Source organism: Xiphophorus couchianus, chromosome 10 (genome assembly GCF_001444195.1).
Source record: "Xiphophorus couchianus chromosome 10, X_couchianus-1.0, whole genome shotgun sequence".
Classification (NCBI taxonomy): Eukaryota; Metazoa; Chordata; class Actinopteri; order Cyprinodontiformes; family Poeciliidae; genus Xiphophorus; species Xiphophorus couchianus.
The window spans coordinates 17,414,997-17,430,754 of NC_040237.1; the positions used below are offsets into that span (position 1 = coordinate 17,414,997).

General features: G+C 40.1%; 2 protein-coding genes across 2 annotated transcripts; both read left to right on the forward strand.

Annotated features, from left to right (window-relative positions):
* Positions 1–641: 641 nt before the first annotated feature.
* gdf10b (growth differentiation factor 10b) lies at positions 642–7,244 on the forward strand. The gene is made up of 3 exons (XM_028030064.1): positions 642–1,025; positions 4,663–5,564; positions 5,863–7,244. Exons 1-3 carry the CDS (start codon positions 788–790, stop codon positions 6,052–6,054), a joined length of 1,332 nt encoding a protein of 443 aa, XP_027885865.1. The 5' UTR covers positions 642–787; the 3' UTR covers positions 6,055–7,244.
* A 692-nt stretch (positions 7,245–7,936) lies between these two features.
* On the forward strand, positions 7,937–13,852 carry gdf2 (growth differentiation factor 2). Its single transcript, XM_028030065.1, has 2 exons — positions 7,937–10,661; positions 11,647–13,852. Exons 1-2 carry the CDS (start codon positions 10,316–10,318, stop codon positions 12,546–12,548), a joined length of 1,248 nt encoding a protein of 415 aa, XP_027885866.1. The 5' UTR covers positions 7,937–10,315; the 3' UTR covers positions 12,549–13,852.
* Positions 13,853–15,758: the final 1,906 nt, after the last annotated feature.

Genomic DNA, 15,758 nt, shown 5'->3' on the forward strand with positions numbered 1-15,758 from the left:
AAGAGTCAAATAGCAATGAATATTAAGTGAAGATGGACAATAATTATGTCCAACCAAAGTGGTCAATAGCTGTGTTAAAAGCTAATGTCAAAAAAACACAATTTGGCAGTGGCGGTTCTTCCATTAAATAAGAACTGAAACTGGAGTTACACGTAAATTAGCCCGTTCATGCAGTATGAAAAATCATGGCAATTTATGTAAATGTTACATAAATTATATTCAGAAATATGCCGGCGAGCTGGCACTCATCTTCTTTGTTGTTTTCGCCGGTAGTAACGTCTGGTTGTTGATCACGTGACTTGTGTGACGCGCGGGAAAAAAAGTGTTTCCGTTGCTGTTTTGTTAAGTACATTTCTTTCAATGTGGTGGACAAACCACCTTCACTCTATCGGAAAAGAGTGGGGTTTATCAAAATTGACGTGTTTCCATTAAGCTAAATAATTTTCGTAATTTCACTTTGCGCATTGCTATGGTTAATGAGAAGCAGCTAATGACGGGAGCTCACTGGGAGCTCTAAACTTTGCATTAGTTTACCTAATGGGGTGCCTGGTTCTTGTTGGTTGTGCGCTCAGGAGACGTCACCGCCTGTCATCCAGCAGCATCGCCTCATGCACGCGCCTGGGCCGGGCCCGGCCGGTTCCGGGGCAGGCAGGCTCTCCTCCCACAGCAGAGACAGCCGCGGAGGGCTTTATTATCAGTAAACCGGCTGGACGTCTGGCTGAAAACACGCGGCTTCCGTGCTTCGCTCCCCTTACTTCAACTGCATTCATCCCTCAGATTGTCACTTATGGCGACTTGGCTTTTTCACATCTGGAGTTTGTTGGTGATCCTCGCGCCCGGCGGGGCTCACCTCGCGCGTCAAGTTGCCCGCACGCGGCCGGAGGTGGATGAGCGCGTCTCTGCTCAGGAGAGCGCGAGCCGGGACGCGGTCTCCGTCAACATGTTCAAGCTGCACGAGAGGTACAGCGAGGAGCCGCGGAGCCACGCGGCGGGAAACACCGTGAGGAGCTTCAAAGCTGTCCCGAGTGAGTCGGTGATCCGCGCATTCATTTCTGTCGGTCCAGCCAATCTCTGTTCATTTTGTGAATTGGATTAATTGGACTTTGTGAGACAACATTTGTGTCTTCAAAGCATTGAAGATGTCAATATGTATTGTTTACAGAGCCTTCCTCAAGTATTCACTCCCTTTCAACCTGTCTCACCTTACAGACGCAAACTAACGTATTTTATGAGGTTTTAAGTGATGGAAACAACACAAAAATGACACAACACGCTATTATGAATAGGAAAAAGATTGTTCAAATTTTATTTACTAATAAAAACCTGGTGTACATTAGTTGCCAACCTCCTTTATTCTGATGCTCCTAAATTGAATGCAGCAAACTGCTTCCAGAAGCCAATTAATTAGTAAGTAGAGTCAGTGTGTGTGTTATTTATCCATCCATTGGCTCTGTGATGGCTGTAGAGACCGCGTTAGAGCAAAACCAGCATCATGAAGACCAAACAAGGCAGACACACCAGGGGAAATGTAAAGCAGATTAATGCAAATAATATCCCAAGCTTTGAACATTTCACAGACAGGCCTGCTGCGAGAACACATTTTACTGGACGATAAACTGTCCCAGAAATTATTGCGAGAAACTTTTAATATTGTCATTTCGAGACCATTTTCAACAAATATAACAGCGGATCTGGAAACCATGTTCAATATCAAGAATAAAGAAACAAAACAACAGAAACAACAATAGCTACGATGGATTACGAAGTCTTGGTAACTAAAAATGCATTTAAAAAAATATTTAGACAGGGAAAACAGGCCAAAGTGGCAGGTAGTGCAAACTAACTACTTTCAATTTATTATCTGAAAAATGGAAAATAGCACAATTAGCATTGAACTGACTGACAGACCAGGCATCAATCAAAAATAAATAAATAAATAAAATAAAAGCAGACTAGATGCATATGGTAATTTTAGAGGAACTGCAGAGATCTGGACAACTACTACTGGCGCTCTAAGCAAACCTGGTCTTTATAGAATCAATCAATCAATCAAATTTTATTTGTATAGCATATTTCAGCAGCAAGGCATTTCAAAGTGTTTTACATCATATTAAAACACAGAAACACAATGCAAGATAGAATCAACAATCAAAACACGACATTAAGTCAAGTTCCATCAATAATCCCACACAGAAGGTTTGATAGTTTTGGCCTGCATGTAAATCCTGACCTGACATCATCTGTGGCAGCTCGCTGTGGGGACGTTGGATAGAGCTGAATGCATGAAAATATTGTGGATCCTTCAAAACACTTGAAACTGGGGCGGAGGTTCGCCTTTCAACAGGGCAGTGACCCTAAACATACAACAGCGAAGTGGTTTAGCCCAAGAGTATGTGTTGCAATGGCCTAGTCAAAATCTAGATTTACATCCTAGTAAGAATCTGTGGCAAAATGTTAAAATTGCTGCTTACGGATACTTGTTTTTCAATCTGACTTAGTTTCAGTCTCCTGATGTGCAGAGCAGGTAAAGGCGTAGTCCTAAATGACTGGCAGCTGTATTTGCACCAATTTAGTTTAGTTCATGCGGCACCAATTCACAATACGCGTCATCTCAAAGTGCCAGAAAGTGTTGGTTTATGGGGGGAAATAATAAAAATTCACACTTTCCAGTTTTTTATTTGTAAAAGCTGTTTTAAAACCAAGCACTGTTTTCCTTCCACTTCACAATTTTTGCACTACTTTGTGTTTGTGGTATAAGATTTCGTCAAAGTACACTGATTGAAGTTTAATGACAAAAGTCTTTTGAATCTGACCATTCATCACACCCCGGAAAAAATAGCTGCAAATCATTTATATACATACTAAAAAGATTCCAGAAATAAGTGAAATATATATTTTCAAGCATCTATTCTAAACTATGCTTTTAATAGCATAGATGGAGAATTAAGGGGCTTTAGTTTTTAAATTAAAAGGTGCGTTAAGCATGTTTTACATTGTCATCACACATTTCAGTCACTTTTAAATCATAAAAGTATCAACCTAAAGGGTCAAGTTAGACTTTAAAGGTTCAATCAAAAATGCTTTGCGGAAAGGTTAGTTGTGTTTTTTTATTTTTTGTTGTATTTTATGGCCGTGAACACCGAGTGTCGATGTACCGTCCATCTCACAGCAGTAGCCAGCCTCCCTTCGGGCTACATGTCTTCACCTCAGTGCTCCGACTGCGTTATGATTTACTGAACAGAGTGACTTAAAGAGTCAAATGCTGTTGCCTCCTCAGTAGATGTAGCAGCCGAGGTGTTAGACAAGCGCCTATTATCACAGCCAGACACCGGCTGCACACCAAAAAAAAAAAAAGAGTAAAGCCTCGGGAGTAACTTTTTCTTCAATAAGCACTTCCATATGCCTGCGAGAGACCTACTGGACTGGTCCAATGTTTGTCTTTCAGACTGTGGTGGAAGTGCGGGAGACGAGGCTGAACTTCAAGAGTATAGCTATCAGGGATGAGGTTTTTGGTCATGCATAAGGCAAGCACTTAACCGTGCAGCGCTTAATATTTTCCATGCCGCTCCGCTCAGATGTGTTGAGAAACATGTTGTGGTGAGTGGGGTTTTTTCTCTGGTTACTGGTTCTCATTTACCTCAAACCTGTCAGAAGAGATGACAAAGGACGAGATAAAACAGATAACAGGTTCCAGGAAGCGCTTGTTTTAGGTTTCGCATCTGTTTAAGAGCATATCCGTTTGAGGTGAAATGAGATTTTTGATTGTGTTTCTTTGTCTCAAATGAAAAATCAGCTAAGAAAGAGCAGCATCAGCTGTCGTGAGCTATGTGTCCGTATTAGATTCTCACCGTATGATAAGCTTTAAGTAAAAAATACAGCTATTACAATTACAGCAATAACGTAAAAACCAAAAAATATATATATTTATTAGATTTTTAAACAGTAACAATTATTCCTGCTGCTGCTTAAATAATAAAATGTAACCTGCATCACTCAATCAAGTGTATCTGTACAGCACATTTCAGCAACACGGCAGTTCAAAGTGCTTTACATCACAAAAACATAAAAACATCATAAACACACAATACATCCAACAATTGTGAATATCATTAACAGATATTGAATCTTGTCGAGTGCCATCGTTAAAATCATCAGCACACAGGAAATATGTTGGTCAATGTTCTATTTATTATGCTTGAAAAGCAGCTCTAAACACACGTGAGTTCTTAGTCTTGATTTCAGAGGGATGGAGGATGCTCCTTTATTTTATGCACCGTGACTCTTTTTTTTTTTTTTTTGGGGTGGAATTTCTCCAGAGTGCCAAATATCTCTTTCTGGAAGTAAGGGAAAAGTCGATTAGTCTTTTTAGCTAGCTGGGTGGCAGTGCTAAGTAACAGGTGGGAGAATAACAGCGCTTTGTGAGTCAATCCCTTGCACTTACTCTAACTCACTACAGCTGTCAGTCTGGGACTTTTTCTGGCAGGTCGTTAAGAAGTATTTAAACCATATGAATGGTACTACAGAAAAATGTAGTAATTTTGAAAGCATTACCTTTTATACTTTGACACCAGTAATCAATCCAACACTAGCTGTCACATGCGATTTTCAAGTTGATGAGAATTTTCTTTCCACCCTGCTGATTTGCTTTTTCATGTCTTTCAGGAGTTTTGCACGGCAAAGAGTTGCTCCAGTTCAATCTGTCTTCAATTCAAAACTCAGAGATCATCCTTTCGGCCTCTTTTCACTTCCTTAACAAGCGGCCCCGTCACTATCAGAGGCCATGGCATTTGAGAAAGCCTCGCCACCTAGCCATTGGAGTCCGGCATTTGCCCTCCTCGCAGCTCCTCTTCTATGGATCTTCCTCAAATTCGGGTTTTGCAATACCTCTTGGAAACATTAGTCTCATGTCGCTAAAGAAAGGCTCTTGGCAAACCAGAGATGTGACCACAGTGGTGAGACAGGCTAGGGATGTCAATGAGCTTGTGATCACTGTGGAGGTTGATGTGGGGTTTCAGGCAGCAAGGATTCAACAGAGAGGCCCACTCAGCCATGAGCATCTGTCTCCGGCCAACCAGCCGTACATTCTGGTGTATGCTGACGATCAAGCTATAGACGAGCCAAACAGTGTCGCCTTGTCACTTCAGAGGTACGGGCCTTTTCCTGTCGGGGATGATGCAGCCGCCTCCACTTCGGCTTCAAGGATCCGGAGAGAGCTACAACTCCAGATTGAAACCAATGACATCCCAGAGGTTCATTTCAACACCTTGAAAAACCATGAACTCTGGCAAAACACGTACTTCCCAGATAAAGCAAAAGCTGAAGTCACAAATGGGAGAAAGCACGGGCAGGTGAGCAGTGAGGCCATGAGAAAGCCCCAGGTTTTAAATTTTGATGAACGGACAATGAAAAAGGCGAGAAGGAGACAATGGAGCGAGCCCAGGGTTTGCTCCAGACGCTACCTCAGAGTAGACTTCGCTGACATTGGCTGGAGTGAATGGGTGTTGGCACCAAAGTCTTTTGATGCCTACTACTGTGCCGGGACATGTGGATTCCCTATACCTAAAGTAAGTCATGGGAACTTTAAGATAAAGTCTCTCTAGAGGTTTATTATTTTAGCAATTATATGTTGGGTGGCAGGGTGGCAATGGTTATATCAACAGGAAGCATTTAAGGCTTAAGAACTTCTTGTAAGGCCAGTTGAGTCTAAGAGTTGACCTGTTTCTGAACTGAGGAAGAAGATAGATCCTTGATTTGCCCCTGGCTGTGATAAAGTATTTTAGATGCTTATTTTGGGAATTCTGTGTTGTTCAGTTAGTCCTCAGTGCTAATTGTTGCTTTTTTTTCTACACTTGATTTCTTTAGTTGGCACATCCCTCTAATCATGCCACCATCCAGAGTATCGTCCGAGCTGTCGGAATCGTCCCAGGGATCCCGGAACCATGTTGCGTTCCAGATAAGATGAATTCCCTCAGTGTCCTCTTCCTGGACCCGGATAGAAACATGGTTCTGAAGGTCTACCCAGGAATGTCCGTGGATACGTGCGGCTGTCGATAGGACCACCCAATCCTCCAAGAAGTGTGTTGATTGAAAAACAGAGAAAAAGACTGTACTGTTGACGCCGAATGTGCAGGAAACCACGTCAGAGGGAAGAACTGAGAAATGGCCTTTTTTTAAATCATACTTGTTCTTGTTTGTTTTCTGACCTGACTGAACGTTGCCTTAAAGCATGCTGCTCTATTAACAGTTTTTAAAGCTAATGTTTATCACGTATTCTGTTTTCACTTATTTCTATACATTCCTTAAAGAAAGGCTGAGGCGGTTCCCTTAAGAAAACATGTTCAAATCTTTTTTGTTGGCTTCCTGGATGTTGATGAGGATTCTTTTTTTTGGACAAAATATCCAAAATGATTTTGTCTTAGCTCAAACTTTAGGCCTTAACTCAAGCGGACCTGGTTTTTGTAGGGTCACCTCAGACCCTTTAGGAACGACCCTGTGCAGGAAGCTCTGCTGTTAGCCATTTGTGTGCGGTTGAAGGCGAGCTGGGTTTCAGCAGCTTTCCTCTCTTGGCTTTCATCTTTCATTTGAAAAACTCAACTTTTAGTCAAGCTGACAGGCTGCAACCTTGCGGAGAGCATCAGAAACCGAAACTGCAGAATGTTCAACTTGTGTCACGTTTAACCATCTGTTGTCATTTCTGTGGTGTGGTGACGTTTTATCATGAATAATGCATCATAATCTCCTTAAAACCAGTTCCAATAGCATTGTTTCTGTGTTTTTCATTTAAAGGTTTTATTGATCTTCCATTGACTGTTCAAGCATGGCATGTTAATGTTTGTGTGGTTGCATCTTCTGAGTCCTAGAGTGAAAAACGGTGTGATGCTGCCCTCTGCTGGGCAAGCTGGTGAACTGAGGAATGAAAAACTTGGTGCAGCTGTTCTGATTTCCTTACAAATGTAGCCCATAAACAAACTTGTACAGGTACTGATGTGTAAAATAATAATGGACTTTAAACAATAACTAAAATGTCCAATTTATGTATTCACAAGTATGTGACTATAAAGTGTAATTAAATTGTATTACAGTAGTGTGTATACTTGAACAGATTATATGGTAAGTTTATGAAAGAAAAAGTTGACTTGTATATACAGTCAATGGTAACTGTTGACTTTATATAAAATCGATGACTGTAAAGCTAATAATTCTAATATCTTTTTTTTTAAATACAGTATTATGAATTAAGTGAGGATTGTGTTTTTCATTTGAACAAATCTGTATGAAACTACGGTGTGAATCTGGAAACAAAGCATGTGCAGTTTATCCCTATCTATATCGTTTAGGGATTTTTGAAAATATAAATATTTTTGTTAATTTAGATCTGTTAAAACTATATTTTAAAAAAAATCATAAACTCAAATTACACAACTTGAAACCCATTCAATGAAAGAAAGCACGAAGCTCCGGTCACACTTTTGCTTTTTATATAATAGACGGAACAAAATAAAAATAAATAAAACAGCTTGTGCTATGTGAGTCTACAGGTGGAAAATTAATTGGGTTTTGTAGAACATCAATTCCTGCAATTTTTTTCAATGTGCATATTGCTTTTGATGTGCTTCCACTCTGAATAGTTCATTAGTTTTGGAATCAAGGGTGTGAAATTCAGTGTTTTGCTGTATCACTTCTTTTCCCAATACATAACTGTCTTCCTTTACCATTATTGTCATTATTTCATATATTTGAGGATCTTCTCTTGCATCCCAGAATTAAACTGAATTGTCTATGAACACTCGAGTTGGTCAGGTAATTATTAACTAAGAAATCAAAACTAAGTCAAACTCAGGTTTAGCTTTAAGCACCCTGCATGCTGAGTTGAGTGAATCTTTATTAGTACAGAGACAGCACAGCATAGCGTGGGAATAAATAATCACAATAATTACTCCAGGGGTGTTCAAACGTTTTGCCACGGGCAAACACAAAATTTAATCTTTTGTGGTTCGTTTGCATCCAAATGCAAAAACAATAAATGCAAAATATTTTTAATGAAGTGTAGCAGCCTCAATTCTAAATGGAAATAATCTGTAAATCATTGTAGATTAAAAACATAGAACAAGGTCTGTTTTAAAATTTAAAAAATTCTGAATATTTGTAGGTTCGTTTATTTAAACATATTCACTGCAATAAAAAATCTCCTAATACACAACAATTACTGGAGACAAAATCAAATCTTGCTACAGTGAAGCCTCAGTGAAGTTGGTCCCCCACCTTCTTCAAATCAGACAAAATTGGTGTCAAACGGTTGTGCTGGTTTGTGCAGCAAAAATTTTCGTTTGTGCCGCTATCATTTCAAAGATATTAAGAGATGTTCCCAGAGGTCATGAAAGGTCAACCAGCCCCCCCCGCCCCCCCATTACCTTCGTCAAATCAGACAAAATTGGTGTCAATCAACTCGACTACGTTTGTGCAGCAAAAGGTTTTATTTGTGCTGCTTTGGCTTTGAAGATATTGATGAAAGATTAAAGGTAATTTTGATTTAGTGAAAGTGTGTGTGTGTGGGGGGGGTAGAGGCTGGTTGACCTTTAATCTTTCATTAATATCTTCAAAGCCAAAGCAGCACAAACAAAAGTGTTTGCTGCACAAAGGTAGTTGAGTTGACTGACACCAATAATGTCGGATTTGAAGAAGGTAGGGGGGCCGACTTCACCGAGGTGTTGACATATGACACTACCCACATTTCTCATGGTTTTTCTTTTCACTTGAATTTCCCTCCATGCCTGCAGTGATTGCTGTACTTGTGCCCATGCATTTCGTTGTCTCCTTTCACGAATGAATAACTCCATAGAGGGGAACTTACAAAAATCTTGAAAAGGCCCCATTGAGAGCATTTTTTAAAAAGCTCAGCGTGAACCAAGTACTAAGTGACAACGAGAGTAAAAGACTTTAACTCTCAGAGGGGAGAGCGTCCTTCATAAAAACCTCCATCTATTGACAAACCCATCCTATGTGCGGACAGTGCAACAGTCCATAACTGCTGATAACACTGAGGTTGTTGTCTTCAAAGCGAGGTGCAGTTAGTTTTGCCTGTCAAACAAATGTAGGCCAAACAGTTTTGTCACAGTCTCATCTGATCAGAATGAATAAATCATTTCAATAATTCAATCTGAATCGTGCATGTGTATTGGTACAGTGTTTTACTCGGCTCCTGCGCCATAAAGTTTTGCCCATTTTCCCATGTTTCTGCTCTGATGAATTATAATTGAGCCTTTTGGTTTCTTCTCTGAAATGAGCTCTCAGTTTCTCTGGGTGCCCATGTTTTATGAGGTTTTTAGCCGTAGCGTACATTCCTCCTATTATCAGATGTTAAAACAAACGTGTTCTACAGCAGCGTTTTCATTAAATACGTGCGCAAAAACTTTGTCAATGTGACGCTAACGTAAAACAAAACAAAACATTTTGCAGTTGCGGCGTGTAAATAAGAAATGTAATTAAGTTCATTCACGCAATAAGTCATTGAAGAAACTTGATCCTCCAATTACTTCCTGTCGTCTGGTTGTTAATCATGTGTCCCGTGTGACGTGGGGGAACGTGTTTCCATAGCAGTTTTGCTAAATTCACCAATTACGATTTGGCCCCCCAACAAAACCAAACACCTCATGGTAGTGTGAGCACCAGAACATTTTATTGAAAAGCAAAATTGGTGTGTTTCCCTTAATTTATTCACTGTCAGCCTGTCAGTCTAGCTGGAAAGCCGTGTGTTGGTTAGTTGGTCTTTCGAACTCTTTTCATTTTTAGACTCTGGTCTGTGAGGCTCAAGTTGCCGGTTTATAACCTGAACTGTTTTAATCTTCTCGTCAACTTAATCCCTGATCTCTCTGCTGTGTTTCAACACACTTTTCAGAAGAAGAAGAAGTTGGAACTTGCTACGAGGTGCCATGTTTCTCCAGCCGTTCCTCTCTGGTTGATGTGAATATGAAGCTGGGAAAAAGGCACTTTGTGGAAATGTCCGCTTGTCAAAAACCTCACATTTTCCAGCGCTTCCCTCATTATCGCTGTGGAGTGTTTACAGTGTCTTCATTAGCCGACAGCCTCCAGATGATAACGGAGCTTTAAAAGGGCATCAATGATGGTGATAAGCAGGCCAAGCTACTTTTTTTTTTTTTTTTCCGGTTGACGCCAGTCCCTCTGTTTACTCTTGGAGCATGGGAGCGGATAACAAGACCGTCATTCTTGCGCTGGGGAACGCCGTTTTCAACCTTTCCAACCGCAAACTCTCATTTCAGAGGCTAAAGTCGTCGCCCGCTAAGACTCTTTTATCAAGATGAAGATATCCGGGACCTTCCTGCTCCAGACGTGCGCGACTCTGGTGGTCTCCATCGCCTCCTGCACCTGCAAGCCTCTCAGTAACAACTCCCAAAGCGAAGATCTGGAGAGGCTCTACTTGGAGCTGTCGGAGGACGTGTTGGAGAATGAAGACAAGGAGTCACAAATGGACTTTTTGGAAAGCATGAAGGAAGGTTTCCTGAGGCAACTCAACCTTTCGGACGTTCCACAGGAGGATCGCAAGATCTCGCCCTCTCAGTTCATGGTGGAGCTGTACAACAAGTACTCCTCAAACCGGTCGGCGGTCCCTCAGTTTGATGTCATACGAAGCTTCGCCGTCCAAGGTACCGACAGTGATGGCGCGTTCTGCGTCTCTGATGCAAACAAGTTTATAGAAATGGAGATGTGGTTAATTGTCACCATTGTTGTTGTTGTTTTTTTTGTTGCTTGACACAGTTAGGAGAATATTATTTGCTCTGAGAAAACATTGTCATGGGAGGGGTTTGTTAAATGAATGAAAGTAAACTGAGAAGTAAGTGTTAAAAAAGGATAAGTTGGGGTGAAAGGTGAAGGGGCAACCGAAGCTGCAAACTGACAAGCTGTTATAATGGAGAGCGGGATTGAGCTGGGAGTGTTTTTTTATGTTTTTCATTCAAGGAATGTTTTAGAACCAAATCTCAATAGATATAAACTTTGCTAAAAAAAAAAAAAAGTCAGAAGCCTTGCCTAAAACAAATTTAAGATGGTAAAGATACAAAGAGCACAAAATAAATACAAATTGAATGAATATGTATTTATTTACTTCTTTCTAATACAAATAATTAAGTATTTCTGGATTTCTGAAGACGGGTTATTTCGAAAAAATTAAATACGTGTATGTTTGTGTTTGGAATTCTGTAAACAAGCAACAACAACAAAAAGTAAATATTTACTTAAGAGTTTATTCGATTTCATACTTTGGCATCCATTCCTTCTTAATTTACTCATGTAGTAATTAAAATAAAATAAAAATTTTACATAAAATTATTGAAGAAAAGAAAACATTCCACATAAAAATTGACGTATTTGTTGACTTAGTTGTTTATTATCATGCTCAACCTACAAATGTATAAATATTTTCAGAGGGTCTTGCTTATTACTATTTTTATCTATTTAAAAAGAGATTAATTTGTTCATTTTATTATATGCATTTCTTTATAAAGAAAAAAATCTAAATACGTAAATAAATGTGTTTGGTAAATAAAATAAATGCACAATGTGATTTCGTATGTTTTCTACAGGCTAAATAAATAAACTAACTGATCTTTTTTTTCCTGTTATCTTTAATAGATGTCATGACAATCGGCCCAAAGTCAAGGTTCCGGCTGCAGTTCAACGTCAGCATCCCGAACCACGAGCAGATCATCACCGCTGAGCTGCAGCTCTTCTTCTTCCCACATACCGGGTCAAATGTCACGTCGCAGAGTTTCAAAACCGCAGTCAAAGTCCACGAAGCGAACGGCGACAACTCCACCTCGCCTTCGCGCCCGCTGGACAGCGCATGCGTGTCGGCCTCGCAGAGCACATGGGCCACGTTCGATGTGACGGCAGCCATTCGGAGCGGGATTGGGTCGGACCGTGGCGCCACAGCGCTCGACGTGGCGGTGGACAGGGAGGACTGCGACGGAGCAGAGGAGGGAGCGGGCTGTCTGAACATGAGCGCGTCTGTCGGGGACGATTCCGCAGCCGCTTTAATAATCTTCTCGGACGACTTTAACAGCAGGAGGACGGAGAGAAAGAGAGAGCTCAGAGAGATGGCCCTCCGCGAGGAAGACCCTTTCCTTCACACGGGGGCCGACTGGGACAGAGGCCGTCGGGCGCCGCGCGAGACCCCCCGCGCTCGGCGCCCGCGGCGAACAAAACGCAAGGCGGACGGGGAGTACTGCCGCAGAACCTCGCTCAGGGTCAGCTTCAAAGACATCGGCTGGAACAGCTGGATCGTGGCGCCCCCGGAGTACGACGCCTTCGAGTGCCGTGGGATGTGTTCCTACCCGCTGACGGACGAGTCCACCCCGTCGAGGCACGCCATCATCCAGACGCTGCTGAACCTCAGGGACCCCAAGAAGGCCAACATGGCCTGCTGCGTGCCCATAAAACTGGACCCCATAACGGTCATGTACAAGGAGAACGGGCGCATCACTATCAGATACCTTTATGAGGAAATGAAGGTGGCGGAGTGCGGTTGCAGGTAGTCGGAAAAGAGTCGGGGTAAAGCAGGTGGAAGAGGTGAATTGTTTTTGTGTTTTAAACACAGTTTATGCCAGAAAGGTTAAAGGTTAAGCAGCTGTTGACTTGTGCTTACCCTAAGAGGCATGTTAAAGTATTCTCTATCAACACAATAACATGTAAAGTAGCATTGAAATAGGAGACATGTGGCTTTATCAGCCGCTCAAGCTGCATTTTCTTTTGAATATTTTTGATTTTCTCTACAAAAATATCCACAAATACTGAACCACAAACAGAAGGGTTCCCACTGTAATGTCTTCAACATTCCTTTAATTAAGGGATTGCACTTTCAGCGTCGCCATTACCTTATTGTTAAATTCAAATAAAGAATTATTGTTGGTAAGTAATTATTTTCTGGCATTTGAAATGACACCAACTTGCAGGAAACCAAAATACAGACACTTTTTGCATGAAGTACCTCAGACTTGTCAATTGTGTATAACAATATTGTCCTCATGCCTGTTGACAAAAAAAAAAATCCCCAGAGGATGATTATGCCAGTAACCATGTTTCACTGAGCAGGTGATGTTTTTCCAGGATTCTGTGTAAAGTTTTTACCCCACACATGGACCATAGATTTAGGTAGAACATTGTATATCTACATTGAACAGTGGTCACAATGTTCACAGCTCAGGACTTTAATCTGGAACCTAACCCTTAAGTTTTGAACCTGAGCTTCCTCCCTGTCCTTGATGCCGTTTGTTCTCTAACAAAACACTGAGGCCAGAAACAGAAATGGATTTACACTGAGATTAAATCACACACAGTGGACTCCATTTACTAAATAGGTAGTTTATGGTGGTCTGTAACATAAAAATCTCAAAATACATTAAAGTTTGTGACTTTGATGTGTCAAAATGTGAAAAGTTTCCAGAGGTATGAATATGTTCTCATTTGTAGGGTTTAATCTGAGGTTGTAGTTAAAATCGGACAAGAATCCTATTTTTTTTTACCAGCTTCTAGTAAAAGCTTATAGTAGCAATAATAAAGCGAAAGGATAAATACTGAATAACTGATTTTTAGGCATCATAACGGCTCAATTTGTACATTAACTGGTAAATAAAAACGGGTTTAATAGTAATATGTACTTTATCAATAGCCTGTAAATAACTGCTTCCACGTATTTGAATAAGTTATGCTATACATGGATGATGGATGCTTGTCTCTAATCGATTATATCGATAAAATTACACAGTTTTGCTGCAAAATTCCCCTAAATTTGTATTGAGTCTTCAACCTCATTTTCTGCTTCACATGTCATGACTTTTACTAAAAAAAACCGTAATGTAAATAACATTTAAAAAATTACACCACCCCGTGTTTGACTTTGATTCGTTTCCTGGAAGTACTTTGGATGTTCTTCTATGACCTCCTGTAGGATTTCCCACTGTTTTCTTGGAGTCATTTCCAAAGGGTGGCCCTTCACCAATGTTTCTGTTTCAGTTTTTATTGCACATACTGTTAGATTTGTAAACATTTGAAGTCAGTGACACCGGCTTATCAGAAGTGGAAAGGGGACATGATTGTGCAAACACTTGGACATCCTGTATTTGTGTCCCATAATTAATCTAGTCTATGAATAGCATCAGAACCTAGGCCAACGCCATTTAAATGTCTGCAAAGCACCAAGACCAAGAACACGTTCCATGAAATCAAAATTAAAAGTCATGGAGGCCCTCCACACAGAAATGTGATTTTCATACTGGGTGTAAGATGCAAACCAAGCCATTTTACTCATCGAAACAGGGCGATCAGTCTAAGTTCTGAATCAGAAGCTTTGAGGGAAAGAATCATCACCAGGTGCAAACTGGCCAATCAGAAGCAGGCTTCACGAAATATGTGGTTCAAGTCACACTCCCCATACAAGGAGGCATGGAGTCCAGGCAACATTTTATTCCTACCTCATTCTTAGCACCAGAGAAAACCCCCAAAATGCCAATAGTTGCGTTTCCCTTGTCCATATGATTACCTTTTAAAAAATACATTTGCATAATGGAAACATGGCAATTTAAAAAAAACTCTTCTTTTTCAATAAAACGTTTTGGCGCTGAGGTGGTTTTTTGAGCAGTATCAAAATTGGTTTATTCTGCAAATTTGCTACACAAACACCTTTTTTTTCGCATCACATAAGTGGATGTTGCCAAAAGAAGACACCAGGAAGTAGTTGTACGATGATGTCGTGACATGTTTTTTTAATGACTTCATGTGTGAACTAACTTATTCAAGTGTGATTTTATTTGCATTTGTTATCTAACGGAAACACCACATTTGCAAAATTGTGTTTTTTCGACAGTAGAAGAATATTGACAAAGTTTAGCACACATTGGTAATGGAAACACATCTACCGTCTGTCTTTGTTAAGCTGTTCTCATACTGAAGGTTTTAAGCATCCTATTGATATTCTATAAGAATACATGTCCACAGTTATGGTGTAAACAAATCTGATTTTAAAAAAATGAAAAATTATTGATTAAACATGGATCATTTCAAATTTGTTTGAATATCAGAATTTGCACCAAAAAATAGTTATGTATAATTGAAGAATATTGACAAGAAATTCAGATCTTAGCATCTCAAGATCAATGTAAAAAAAACAAAAAACTCACACACATGGCTCCAAGAAATCTCATGAATTAGTAAGGAGGTTATTTTTGGCTAGATTTAAATGTCCTTCAAGGATCTTATGAAGTGACCAGAGCAGTTAAATATGTTTTGGGGTTCACCACTTTGCTAATTTTCTAGTCTCTTTTATGAAAATAAAGAGGCAGACAACTGTTTTAGGTCATGCAAGTCTACTTAAATAATTCTAATCTCAGACAAATGATTCAAGACAGAAGAGCCAAAAAAATATCTCTGAGCTGCAGTGACCTCTTTAGATAATCCATGCATAGATTAAAACTGCTTTAAAGACAAAAAAATAAATGTGGCGTCCAGATTGGAACATCCCTTTTTTGTTTTTATTCTTGAACACTGATTTCTTGATGTAGGACTTCTTGCTTTATCTCTATTGTTAAGCCCCTTGAGTCTGATAACGTATACAGTATATCCTCTTACTTGTTCAGATGATGAGCCCAAATCCAAGTCCACACAAAAGAATATTTGACAAAATTTAGAGTCATGATTAGCATCCAAGGTGTTGGCACAAACAAGCTTGTATTATGTAAAGGGCATTTAAA